The 14,650-nt window shown below is 37.3% G+C and overlaps 1 protein-coding gene across 5 annotated transcripts in view; it reads right to left on the minus strand.

Moving 5' to 3' along the window:
- The window catches only part of ADGRG6 (adhesion G protein-coupled receptor G6), a 138,398-nt gene that overhangs the window by 17,668 nt on the left and 106,080 nt on the right, over positions 1-14,650 (minus strand). For all 5 annotated transcript variants that reach the window (XM_060115355.1, XM_060115350.1, XM_060115352.1 and 2 more), the window contains 5 exons: positions 13,693-13,799; positions 8,966-9,093; positions 8,377-8,645; positions 7,103-7,199; positions 4,688-4,971 (listed from right to left, as the gene is read on the minus strand). In XM_060115355.1, coding sequence (XP_059971338.1) covers positions 4,688-4,971; positions 7,103-7,199; positions 8,377-8,645; positions 8,966-9,093; positions 13,693-13,799 — 885 coding nt within the window. The remainder of the gene's footprint in view (positions 1-4,687; positions 4,972-7,102; positions 7,200-8,376; positions 8,646-8,965; positions 9,094-13,692; positions 13,800-14,650) is intronic.

Here is a 14,650-nt window from a genome sequence, read left to right on the forward strand (position 1 = left end):
AATCAATCCTGCAAGCACATCAATATCGCCAAGGGATATAGATGCCCAAGAGGACTCTGGCCAAGATCTTCTCAGCAACCAGAGAATTGCCTTTTACTTCTTTAGGATGAATTACATTATATTTCTTGAAGTACAGGCTAATGTTCTCAGGCATGTGAATTATGATGTACTTTCATCAAACATCTGTTCTCTTTTGAATAGCAATTTGTATACCATATAATTTTCTCAAGTTGTACTCTTTAGAAAAAATTAAAATTTCTAATAAAATGATTTGCCACTTTCATCCTGGGAAAGCAGCAAAGATAGTAAAAGGAGTTAGAAACATAATTGTGCCACGTTAAGAGAAGGTATATTTATCTTTTCATCTTAGAATAAAAAATTCAGTGAAATGATTAATATAAAACAATCAAATGAAGTAGATAAGAAAAAAGAATAAAGCAATATGCTGTGGAAAATTAGAAAATAATAAACTTGGTTTAAGCCTGGATTCAAGTGACTTCATTTGCTTATTGAAGTAGGTAAAATTTTAGTTAGAGCCACACAGACTATAAGAATTTTATCATATCCAGTTACCATGATTTTTTGGAATTAAATTGTATAATTATAAGTGTACCTAAAAAATAAAAATTCATATAAAAATAAAAATACATATTGAAAATAAACAAAAATAGAACATCTAAAATAAAAATACATATATAAACTTTAATATATAAACTATGCAAATATATGAGTACTGACATAGTTATACATGTATATGTCTTTGTACACACACACACATACATACATACATGTATTCCTAAGAATCCTGAAAGATAATATGGATTTTTAACATCTTTGAACAAAATTTTTAAAGACTTACACAAAAATGAAAAGAAATCTGTTAGCAAAAGTCACTCCTCTGATACACGTGCCCTGACACCACTGCTCAAATACATCTTGTCCTCACAGGTCCCACCTCTGTAACACTACAGGGTGACTTGTGACCTTGCTGATTTTAAGATGTTCAATTATAAGCCAAATCTGAGAAGATTAAAATTTACTTTGGCATAGTTGTAGGTTTCAGAATATTGCATTACATTATAAATCTTTAGCCATTACTAATTCTTATAATGACAAGCTTCAGTTCACTACAATATCGCATTAACATGAAGCTTTCTTATCCTAATCACTGCAGAAAAATAAGAGTTTAATGACCAAGCCAATGACAAGTGTTTTGCAGTAACACACTGTCTAGATTTCTCTTGACTCTGCTCATGTATCTCTAGCTCCCCCATTCCCACCATAGTCTAAAACACCTTACCTTACCCGGACCGTTGCCATAGCCTCTCATCTACAGTCTCTGTTGGGCTGCTCTAATCCATTCTCTACATTATGTCCAGCTTCATCTTTACAAAATGTACATCTGATCATATCATTCCACAGGTCTAAAACCTTTCAAGGACTTCCAAATGCCCTTATGAAGATCAAAACAGAGAGCCTTCTGGTCTAGCCTTTGCCTCCCTTTTGTGTCACACCCACTGCTCTGTCACTCTCCTGCTCTTTCTGGGTTCTCAGCTTATATGGTCTTTCTTTTAATGCCTTGAGTATGTGCTATAATCACCAACTACAGCAAATTTTTTGCACACGAAGTGCCCTCTACAAAATAGTTTTCCCTCACTCCTACTCCCACCTTTCACCTAGTTAATTCCTATTGATCCTTCAGATTTCAGCTTAGACATCATGTCTTCTGTCATGTGCACTCTCAACACCACCATGTACATTTTATACAGTGACGTATTTGATTAACCTTAGTCTCTCCTACTACAATATAAGCTCCATGAGACAAAGGGATCAAATCATGTTTTTTTGCTGGAATAAAGAACATTAGAAAGAAGTCGACACAATGTAGTTTGCCTAAGTTCAACATGCATTCACCGAATTGTTTCTTTAAACTGTCTAAATTCTACATGCTTCTCTTAATAAAGCATATACTTTTAACAACAACCAAGTCTCTCATGGAAGGTTCTTAAAATGATGCAAATAAAAAACATTAAATGACTTTCCATAGTGTCCTCTGAAGCTTTTGTACAAGGCTGGCCAGTAAGGAATTGTTAGACTCATGTGCTCTGTATCACTGTCTTTTAATTTAAATTTCCTTTTTAGGAGGTGTTTTTGATATCATTGGATGTGCAGAGATCTGCTCTGCATTTATATAATTTAAAATCAGCCTTAAAAGTCAGTGATTTATGAAGAACACTCACTCGATGATGGTTTACAACATTTTTCCCTCCTGAGAGAAGACCTATGCTGGGAAAAATAAAACATCCTTATTCTCATTAATGGAAACAGAGCTGAACAGACAACTGTAACTGTTGAAGCTTGCTGAAACTGCCAGGAAATTCTAAAAGCAAAAACAAGGTTGGGCTGGCAGATTAATGTGCCTTTCATATACAATCCTAAAATATAAAACCATGGAATTTTCTAATGTTAATGGACATTTTTGTCAATATTTGTCTAGGCACTTTTATGTTGTATATGATAGAAGAGATTAAAAAGAGGAAAACTCACTTTACAAAGCTGGATCCCAGTGCAGAGGTATTCATATGCTACCTCTTCAGTTTCCAACTTCTGGAGGTGTACTTGAGGCTTATTATTTTATTCACTAAAGATAATGAGCCCACATAGTTCCTCTGTTATGGGAGAATGAATCTGAATAAAATTTGCTCAACTAATTAATGCATATTTATGCTGGAGGAGTCTCAGATTGAATTTAGGCCATCCCCAAAGTCCCTCCCTTCTTCATCCACCAATCCAGTTACTGATTTAACAAATAATTATCGAGCACCTTCTAAGTGACAGGTTTTTCTACAGGAGCTCATGAGCTAGTGGGAAACCTAGGAGGAGAAGCAAAACAGATATGTATGATACAAAGCAGTAAACACTCTCCTGCAGGTAAATACAGACTTTTCTTAGAACACACCTGTTGGGAGCTCCTACCTAGGCATCTCTCCTGGTGAGAAGCACAAACCTGATTTCCACACTTTCCATCCCAGCTCAGAATTGTTCAACTTTAGTCAGCTCTTCCTTCCCTAGACACCTTCAAGTGTGTGACCCATAGCTTCAGGTAAGCCAGTAATACTGCCCTGATCAAAAAGATTCCAAACTTCATCACCTCATTCCTACTGGAGTGTGGGCTTCGCGGTGCTTCCAACATTAAAGAGTTTCATCAACAACACAGGGTATATCCAATATCTTATAGAATGTTATTGAATTTTCAAAAAAATACTTTATGTTCACTTAAGTTTAAAAGTTAAATTCATCCTAAAAGGGAACCCTCCTATGCTGTTGGTGGGAATGTAAGTTGGTGCAGCCACTATGGAAAACAATATGGAGGTTCCTCAGAAAACTGAAAATAGAATTACCATATGACCCAGCAATCTCACTCCTGGGCATATACCCAGACAAAACTATAATTCAAAAAGATACATGCACTCCTATGTTCATAGGAGCACTATCCACAATAGCCAAAACATGGAAACAACCTAAATGTCCATCAACAGAGGAATGGATAAAGAAGATGTGGTACATATACACAATGGAATACTACTCAGCCATAAAAAAGAATGAAATAATGCCATTTGCAGCAACATGAATGCAACTAGAGATTATCATACTATGTGAAGTAAGTCAGAAAGAGAAAGACAAAAACCATATGATATCACCTATATGTGGAACTTAAAACACAACACAGATGAACCTATCTACAAAACAGAAACTGACTCACAGACATAGGGATCAGAATTTTGGTTGCCAAAGGGGAGAGTGAGGAGGGAGAGGGATGGACTGGGAATTTGGGGTTGGTAGATGCAAACTATTACATTTAGAATGGATAAACAACAAGGTCATACTGTATATCCAATCTCTTGGGATAAATCATAATGGAAAAGAATATTAAAAAAAGAATGTCTGTATGTGGATAACTGAGTCACTTTGCTGTGCAGCAGAGACTGGCACAACATTGTAAATCAATTATACATCAATAAAAAATTTTTTTTAAGTTAAATTCATTCTACAGTACACTAGGGTAAGTGTTATGGAATCTGAAGCATGACAGTAAGCTCCTTGAAGGAAGCCTTATATTTATAAACAGAGCAAGCCATTTGTTAGATTGTTGAATTGACTGCCATTTCTTATGAAAAAATAAGCATTTCTGAACTAGATTGTTGGTATTTTTTCTGAAATCCAAGGAACCAAGGAATCAAAGTGAATTGCTCTGTCCCTGCACAGAGTCTAAAGATTCTTCTGGCTAAGAGCTCTACACCCACATGGTTCCACGAAGAGCAACAACACTCAGCAAAACTGTAAAGAAAGCAAACGTTATCTGTGCCTCTCTTTACACTTCCCGTTGGGCACCTCCTTGCCATATCCACTCATGCAACAAGATATATTTATGGAGCACCTACTATATTCCAGGCATAGTTCTAGGTGCTTGGTATATATATCACTGAAAACAAATAAACAAACTGACGTTCTATCTCTTCTCTCCATTCAAGGCCTTTTTCACGAGTACCCACACTGTGCCTGGAACTGGGCTCAGCACTTAGGATAGTGACTTAGAAACTTAGCATGGAATCTGTCCAACAGTGAAGCTCTTTGCACATATGGTAAAATTAGAAAGGAAAAATGGTGCGGTTACCATTTATCTTACCTTGTAAAGAATTGAAGATGGAGAAAAGGTACATGAAAGGGACATTCAAAGGTCCCCAGGCAAAGAAAGCAAACCCCCATGTCATTCCCAGTAGAAACGTCAGGCTGACCACACTGCGCAGGTTCCTTAGAACCTCCTCACGTAGCGTCCGGCTGCTCCTCTTGCCATTCCTCCCGCAGATCTGCACCATCACCACAATGAACATGGCGACATTCAGGAAAAACATGAGTCCAAAATACCCAGCACAGGTCACATAAAATACGACAGGATCTTTAATCCAACAGCTTAAAGGAGAAGAGACAAGAAAGAATGAGATTTATCATCATGCCCTGTTTACCTAAGACTCCTTCTGGCTTAGTTTGGGCTTCTGCAGATTTCATAGCTGGACCTTCCTCAACTGTCTTTAGAAAGTCACTTTGTTTTCTTGGGCCTCAGTTTCTTCCTCAATGTTTACATAATTTTTAATTTATTTATTTATTTTTGCTTTGTTTTGGATAGTCATCTTCTTAATACCTAGTTATTTAATTCAACAGTTCAGAAAACAAGGTGGTCTCCTGAACTCTGACTTGGCATGAAGACACTCTGTTTGGCTCACCCCAAACCATGTCTACCCCCTTTCTCTTATGCGCCTGCACTCCTGAGGGTGGGAAACTTTCTCAATCTCCATTGTATTTAAAGGAGGGCCATGTGGACATGGTTCTACAAAATGATAGTGGAAGCAGAGTCTGCTAAGGGATTTTTGACACCTATTCTTGACAGACTCAGCTGGCAAAGCCCTTATTCCTTCTTTCTGCTTCAAACATGAATGCAAGCTCTGCAGCTGTAGTCATCATCTTATATCGAGGAAAGAAAGGCCAAGAGAGCTGCAGAATTGCTGGTTCTAACATTTTCAGCCACAAAATTAATGCCACTTATTGCCTTCTTCCAAATTTTATCATGTCTTATCATGTGAGAAGAGTAAATCCTACTTATTTAAGACACACATAATTGTGGATTCCATTACTGCAGACAAAATAATTCCTATTAATATAATTGGCTTAGTTGAGGCAAGACCTTATTGTAGAACTCTGATATTCTTATGCTGACACTTCTCATGCACAATTAAAAGGCTTACATCAATCATAACATCCTTATGAGATCAGGAAGGATACACTTGATATTCAGAATGATATAGATCAGAAAATAGATGGAAGTAATTTTAAAGGGAATTAAGAGTAAAATTAAAATACTGCAGTTTGAAGATGCCCCAGTGACTAACTAATACTATGGAAGTTCTTAGGTGCCAAAAAAAATTATTTAAGACAATTAAATTAATCTTAAAATTCTAATGTAAATGGTCATCATTTTGGTTGTGTCTTTCATGGTGGAACACAACTTTCACAAAGGCAAAAGCTGTCTTGAACATCTTTGAGTCCTATAACCTGATTCCTGGCATATAGTAAATGCTCAATTAATGAAAGTTGTTGATGGCACAACAATTTAATAAGTCATACTTTAAAGTTCTATAAGATTTGACTCACATACTTTTTAAGTTCCCTTATTTAGAACATATGTATTGACTTCTACTTTTAATATATCTTATTTTAAAGGTCCCCAAAATGACACTGCTTGTCCCTGGAGCTAATCTTTCTTTCCATATGGAAGTTCCCCTAGAATCTGAAATTCCTGACCTAGATACTTTATTTCCCATTAGTTCTCATGGGGGTTTTTGACTGCTACTTTGGAAATATAAATGGGAAGGCCAGGAGGAATGGAACAGGATTGGATACTGACTGGATATAAAACTTTTATCCATCCATGTAATGTGCACAGAAATGTGGCATCACAGTCAGGAGTAAGCTCTTTATTCATTCAGTAATTCATTCAATCAACAAATAATAATATTGAGTACCATGTACTACATAAGATACAAGAGAACTAATTGCCAAAACTGAATAGTTTAAAAATCTTAGCTTCAGTGATCTCACAGTCTGAAGGGAATTTTCCAAATTATTCAAGATCCACTCTCTCCACTTCCACCAACATTCATATATATTGGCATTGAATCCTTCACTGTCCGATGCTGCTACTTAACTCTCTCGAGGATGTGCGTGGTTTAAGGAGGTGGGAGTATTACAGAATATCCTCAGATAGAATAGGTCTTCTGTGTCTAGAAGATAGTATCTTACACTTCTTCTGAATTCCCCCAGATGAGAAAGCACAACAGTAATATGGAAAAGCAGTTCACACAGTTCAGAGCATTCAACTGAATTCATCTGTAGTGTAGCAGAGACCTTGGCAAAGACATGCAAATACACTTTAACCTTCCAAAATAGAAGCTCACTCACTATTGGGATGGAAACTCACACTAAACTTCAGCAAACAGAGGATATATACTCATCACAAATAAATTCCCAACAAGCTTTTATTACTTACAATTCATCACCTTGTTCTTTTCCATAACTGTCTTTTCCATAAACTTCATTTTGGTTTCTGCTTGCTAGAACAATGGACACAACTAAGGCAGGCAGACCTGTTATAACAAGACCATGATAGAAACAACTTTTCTGAAGCATCTGAAGACTGCTTTATAAGATTGATAATGGCAAGGGGGAAAAAAAAGAAAGAAAACACTCCATATCATAGAATCAAATTTCTTAGAACAGGCAACTTGGTTAAAAACAACAATAAAATCCCTTTTGTGGTGTGAAAAATCCAACTTTAATTAGAAACAATCTAAACCTACTCTTAAATGACAGATATTTAAATATTCTGTTTGCTTACTGGTACCCAGTAGAGTACCAGGACCTGATTTATACTGTATGCTGCACCAGAAAATGTAGTTTCATTAATGACACCTGTCAGACTGCCTGAGTTCAGGTAAGAAGGTAGCTACAGCTTCATTTTGCCCCTTTCTATAGAAAGAAAAGCTTTAGAAAAAGTTGGGGGGAAAACAATGGGGACATATAAGTCTTCATAGTCTTTTCTCTCAAGAGAACCAATATAGTATTTCCATGTATATTTCAGTGGGAAAACGCTACACCACCTGAATTCCCTGAAAGGTGCTTTCATTGCCTCCTAAGGCGATACTGAACACCTTGGAAACATCTCATTTCTACATGGCTCTCTGAAAAAGAGATTTGTGAGAAAGCTCAAAAATGCCTGGCCCAATACAAAACCCAGATAAAGGAGCCCAATTAGAAGACTGCACACAGGCTAACACAGCTGTCCATGTGTGGCTGAGGAATCATGGTAAGAAGCTCAAAGCAAGAATTCTGTCAGTATTCTGGTTGCACACACAAAAATAACCTTGCTCAGGTTTCCAAGACATGGGCATGTGTTTAGGGCGAGTAGAGTTAGGAGTCTGAGCTGGCCTTTCTATTTTGAAATATAATAGAAATGCACCACTGTCTGCCAGCTGCCTCTTTAGACTTGCGTGGGCTGGCTCTGGACACAGGAAATAAGGTGGTGGTGACTCAGGAGAGCAAGAGTTTTTTCCCTTTACTCCTGACTTGAGTGAGGAATGTTGAACAATTTTTAAAAACACCGTTCTGAGGAAGCCCCTTCCATAGGTTATGTATATCTCATCCACATCATTCACAATTTTGAAGTTTCTTTTAGCAGTGCTATTCTGTCAAACTAGGATTTTCCTATGAGAACCTGGTGATTTCCATGATGGAAAAATGGAAAACAAAATTTAGGAGGCTTACCCCAGCCAATGATGCAGAATTTCAGTATGTATCGGCGAATGTAAGTGTTAAATACTTTAACCAGAGCAATGTACATATGAATCGCTTCTAGCCCCATCCAGGTAAAGGTAGCTAGAAGGAAGAAATGCAGCAGGGCTGCAATGGCCGTGCAAAGTCCATCCACATGAAACGAGGTGAGCCAGCCGTCCAGGAGGAAGAGGAGATTCAGGAACAGCAGGGCTGTACTCAGGTTCATCAAGATTTTGGAGGGATAATCCCTTCGTAGTTTTCTAAAAAAAGAACAAAAGAAAGATATATGAGGGCTTTCCTGGTGGCGTAGTGGTTGAGAGTCCGCCTGCCGATGCAGGGGACACGGGTTTGTGCCCCGGTCTGGGAAGATCCCACATGCCACAGAGCGGCTGGGCCTGTGAGCCATGGCCGCTGAGCCTGCGCATCCGGAGCCTGTGCTCCGCAACGGGAGAGGCCACAGCTGTGAGAAGCCCGTGTACCGCAAAAAAAAAAAAAAAAAAAAAAAGCTGAGACAATTCTCTTATTCACATTCTGGGACAGTTAGCTCTGGATTTGGCAGTTAGAAAAAAAAAATACTTACTCAAAAGCAACATATGTCAGGAGGGTAGCTGCTGAAAAAATAGCAGATATTCCACACCCAATATTGGTAATGAAGGTGAGAACTTTAGTGTTTTTTGCATCCAACTGTGAGGCAGTTCCTTGAAGGTCCTACCAAAAACATGAGAAGCAGTTGTAAGAGTCTCTCTTTTCATGAGAACGGTGTTTTGTTTTATTAGAAAGGTCACCGATAGCACTTAGAATCTCAGCTCAATCTTAGGGGTTAAAAACAAATCAAATCAGGACATGCGTACCTCGTTTTACTGTGCTTACCTTCACTGTACTTCGCAGATACTGCATGTTTTACAAACTGAAGGCTTGTGGCAACTCTGAGTCAAGCCATTTTTCTAACAGCATCTGCTCACTTTGGGTCTCTGTGTCACACTTTGGTAATTTTCACAACATTTCAAACTTTTTCATTATTATTATATTTGTATGGTGACCTGTGATCAGTGATCTTTGATGTTACTGCTATGATTCACTGAAGCTCAGATGATGGTTAGCATTTTTTAGAGCAATAAAAAAATTTTAATTAAGGTATCTACATTGTTTTTTTAGAGATAATGCTATTGCACATTAACAGACTATAGTATAGTATAAACATAACTTTTATATGCACTGGGAAACCCCAAAATTTGTGTGACTCATTTTCTCTCAATATTTGCTTTATTGCAGTGGTCTGGAACTGAATCCACAAAAAAATCTTTGAGGTATGCCTGTACTGGAATTTCCGTTTATTGCACTCTTGTGGATCACTCCATGAAGCAAAAATGTAGCATTATTTGAGAGAGTTGCAAGTGTTTTGTTTAATCATTACCCTGTAACCCAAGCTCTTTGCACATCAGTATAACTGCAAGAGCAAAACCACTGGGGCCCTAACAAACTGGAGAGGAGGTCATTGTCTTGCATAATAAATGACCAGACCCTTCCTATCATTTGCAAGGCTAGGGACACAAGTGAAAATGGAGGCCACCGTGGCCCTGTGACCAAGCCTTTAGGCGGGCCCTGGGTTCTTTGATTGGTAGGGAGGGGCTCAGCCGAGACAGCCAGAGGCTGGTCCTGGTGTGTGGCTGCCCAGTCAGAGAATAGTGCTGAGGCTCTTACTGTGGTCATTTCAGAGCTAGGTATGTATCAGGTGGGGTGGTCTCTGTTTTTTTTTTTTTTTTTTTATAAATGAGAAGCCACCAAGAGTTTGGGGGTCATAGTTTTTTGATACCTATAGACCTGAAAGGGTGCCACTTAAAAGTGTTAGGGGTTGTTGTGAGGGGAAAAAGTAAACATTTTCTAGCATGTGAATATGAAGCCTTAATTTTAATTTCACTGTGCAGAGGGAGGCAGACTTGCAAAGTCCAGGCCTGGTAGGAAAATCTTTCTTTTCTTCCTTAAATATAGAATTGGGTTAGGGATAAATCTTGAATGAAGACCAACCACTCAAGCCTTGGTTGGAGGAGAAAGGCATCTTCATTATGCAGATGTTTGAAAACGGAGCCTTCTTGGAGAAGGGACATATTCCAAAAGGAATATCTGGTTTAAACTTTTAGGTCTTAAACTATGAAAATAAGTTTGTGTTATAAGTTTTCATTCTATAACGTTAACTTTCTTTACTTTTCACCAAAATGTCAATAAAATCTGCTACTGACACAAAGACCTCCAGGAAGTGGTATTTGTATGAGTGTACGTGTGTGAACTCATGAGACTGGGCTCAGTTCCAGGTTTGGCTGAGGCAGGGAGGAGCAGGTAACAGGTTCCCTGTAACACCAAGAAATGCACAAAGGGATCGAATTCAGTGGATGCAGAGACTCAGGTCAGAGAGGACCGTCCCTATCCTCCTCTCCCAGGAATCCCTCAAAACACTGGGAGGAAGTGGGACTCCCATGGCACACGGGATGGAGTTTGAGTCAGTGCCACTTGACTCACTGGTAGCTTTTACCCTGACCAACATTTTGGTTACTCCAGGATTTGACAAGGTCAGAGAAATATCTTGGGAACCTCCAAGGACGCGTCATTACCTCTTGAAAAACCTATGGCTCCCATTTAGATGAGGCAGTATACTTGCAAGTCACAATTTAAAATGTAAATTGAAAACAATAATGCTGTTCACGGTTCTACATTTACACACAGTTCTCATGCTGTTTTATACTTTTAGAGAACGAAGAATATGAAAATATTTATTCCTCTGATTTAGCCAACATGAGAATGTACTAATGTTAAAAATATGAAAATCAGTTTTACTACAAATAAATGTAGCAGAGGATATGAAATTTTTCATACATTTGTAGATTAGAAGATATAATTATGAATCTAGTGTACGTTTTAAAATTTCTCATATGGTGAATGTGTCATGGGGCAAGGTAGACTCTGGGAATATCTTACACAAGTGAATACAGAGTTTATACATCAAGAAAGACTCTTAACAAGGTTGTGGTGGTCTGGAAAAACTGAAAGGATATGGGCACATCACCAGAAAAGATAAATTCTGGGAAGTTCTTCTTCCAGAAGTTTAGAATCTTATAAAAGCAGCCGCAGTGGAAAATGGAAAAATAGCACTGAAAAATGCACATATCCATATACATGTAAAACTAATTATTTAATCAAATGACAACAGAAAAAGTAATATATAATTACAAATTCATAACAAAATTTAAACAATATTTGGAAAAACTAACCATTCAAAGTAACAGAAAACCAAACTTTGGTTACTTACAGGTCATCTCTGAATAGTGACTGTATTACTGTTATCTATTTATCTAATAATAGACTTACGATACATACAATCATGTTCAAACACACATGCAGTTGAAATAATTCAATGAATTAAGCTAAAGCTTACATACCTGAAAGATTAATGATGCAAAATAAGCATTTTATGAAAGAATGATGCTGTCGCTTTTCAGAAAAAAGAGAATATGGAAGAAAACTGAGGGTTTTATTTTTAATTACTTAGGGAAAACATGCTATAGTTTAATTGTTCATTTTCATGGTCGGGCAGCAAATGAAAACATTTATATTTTGGGAAAGTTATTTTTTATGACTGTCCTCTTTTTTTTTTTACTGTTTTTTTCCCCCAGCTTTATTGATATATAATTGGTAAAGAAACAATTGCACATAATTAATGTATACAGTTTGGTGAGTTTGAACTTATGTATACACTTGTGTTAACATCACCACAATCCAGGTAATAAATATATCCATCGCCACCACAAGTTTCTTGTGTTCGGTTTTCATTTGCTTTTGTTTCTGAGGTAAGAACACTTAACGTGAAATCTACACTCCTAACAAATTTTTAGGTCTACAATACCGTATTATTAACTATTTTATATAGCAGATCTCTGGAACTTACTCCCCTTGTATAACTGTAACTTTATATACTCATTAAACAACTCCCTATATATCCCTGCCCCCATCCCCTGGTAGCCATCATTCTATTGTCTACTTCTATACTTTTGACTATTTTAGATGCCTCAAATAAGAGGAATCATGCAGTATTTGTATGACTGTCCTCTTTTTAAATGACTTGGGCTTATCCCTCAGAGCTCTAAGTACTGGATTGTCAGGAAAATTACAACGTGCACGGTTGCTATATGGCAATGGCCATTTACATAGGCCAGGTAGATCCATGAGCCAATCACTGCATCCCACAGTTCCTCACTGCTTCCTTCCAGTCCCACAGGAAGTAGCTGTAAGATTTAAGGGACGGGATAAACATATCTTGATGTCTGTGATACGAATTCAAAAAGCTTTGTTGCCTCGGTACACATTACTCCCATCTCCAACTAAAAAACACACAAATTTGGTTTGATCCCGCTTATGGAAACTATACAGAAACAATGGCTCTGTTATGATCTGGAGGGTGTACTTCAGGAAAGTGTCTGCAGAAACACAAGCATATCAGGTTATAAGGTAAAGGTGTAAGTCTGTGGATGAAGCCACACAAGTTGCTGGTTGTAAGGTGGCTCTTGAAAATTTGGTGGGCTGAAAAAACATAACAATGCAATCTAATTTCTGCTTAAAACTGTTGGACAGGCTGGGTAATGAGATAAAACTAGGGTGAAGGGAAAGAAGGCAGGAAGAAAGAAAGGAAAGAATGATATGAAGGCCTAGTGGTGAGTGAAACGTAACACCCATCATCTCCGTTGCAGGCTTGAAGCCTCTGTGCTACCCTAGTCACTAGTCTAGCCTAACCGGCTGTGATCTCTAGAGAGGGATTGCAGTCATTTGGGGGTAACAATTGGATCACCAAGCACAGTACCTGGTACAAAGTAACATTCAAACATACAAGTGGTAACATAAGAAAGACAATTTTTGATGAAATTTTTCATAGCACCCTTCCATGTTAGTAAAACCCGACATTTTCTTCCTCTTTAACTTTTCTGTCTCTCCCTCCCTCCCTCTCTCTCCATCTCCCTAACTCTGTTTCTCTCTTAATTCAAGGGTTTCATGGTGATTTACTTGTTTCTGGGATTTTTTATCATTTCTGTTAAAGCCAAAGGAAAAAAACAGTAAGATTCTTCTCTATACTTATCTTGCACTTTTTAAATATATGATCTCTCTCAACAGATTCTTCATCAAGAATCAAGATTCAGGATACACATGTAAATTATCAGGAAAAAAATTCCCCAAACACATAATCTAAAAAGGTTGACTCACATAAAGAAATATGCCTTCCAAAATTATGTCATTTCAAAATGTGTTTAGATGTTCCTCCCCTACCATCAGAATCCCAAAGTGGGTCAGGTGGTTACACAGGCAGACCGTCTCGTTGGCATCTGAATCTTTGTGTGCGACACATCCTGAAGTGTTCCAAAATCCAGAACCTTCTGTAGGAGGAAGTCAACAAACAGTGTGAAAATAACAGCAGGTCAGTTCCTTCTCTGTAATGGATAGCTTTCCCTTGGGGAAATATGCCTCAGACTCTTCTGCTTTGCAGTTTATCTGTAAAATGGATACTATCTTGAAAGCTGCTAATACACAGAATAATTTCGATTCCTGGGATCATAGAATGTTAGTGATAGGTGGGCAGTCAGAGATTAGGTGGTGGTTTTCAACAGTGTTCTACTGAAGTGCTTCAGGGGTCTGCAAAAAATTCAATTTTTACATTTTAATACATTTTAATATTTTAACATGTATTTTACTTATTTAAGTATATTTATAGACATATTTATTTGATAGATTATGTGTAATATAAATATATATTTAACATAAATATATTAATATATTAATTGATATATAATTTATTTAATACATTTTAAAGTCAACTTCCATAAAAAGAATATCACTTTTCAAATATGTTATATACTAACAAAGTCTCTAGAGATCAGCACAATTTTTTACCCCCTTGGTCAATCTACATCTCTGTGAAGACATGAGAACAAAGAAGGTCAGCTTCCTTGGAACATGCTATTATGTACAAAGCAGTCATGCACAGAGACAACTTACTATAAATGCCTTTAACACATCTTATCTGACTTTTACGATATGCTATGGAATATGAACAACTCATACATTTGAAGAGTATTTTAAGACTACAAGGTGATATCATTTTTAACTATGTAGCTAATAAGTCAGGATCTTCTCAGAAGTGCAACTAGAAACCAAACAACAACAAAAACTTCCCAGCTAAGATAGGAGTATCAAAAAAAGAGGTATGGGACAACTTCAGGCTACAGTT

The sequence above is a fragment of the Mesoplodon densirostris genome, chromosome 12 (genome assembly GCF_025265405.1).
Source record: "Mesoplodon densirostris isolate mMesDen1 chromosome 12, mMesDen1 primary haplotype, whole genome shotgun sequence".
Lineage (NCBI taxonomy): Eukaryota > Metazoa > Chordata > Mammalia > Artiodactyla > Ziphiidae > Mesoplodon > Mesoplodon densirostris.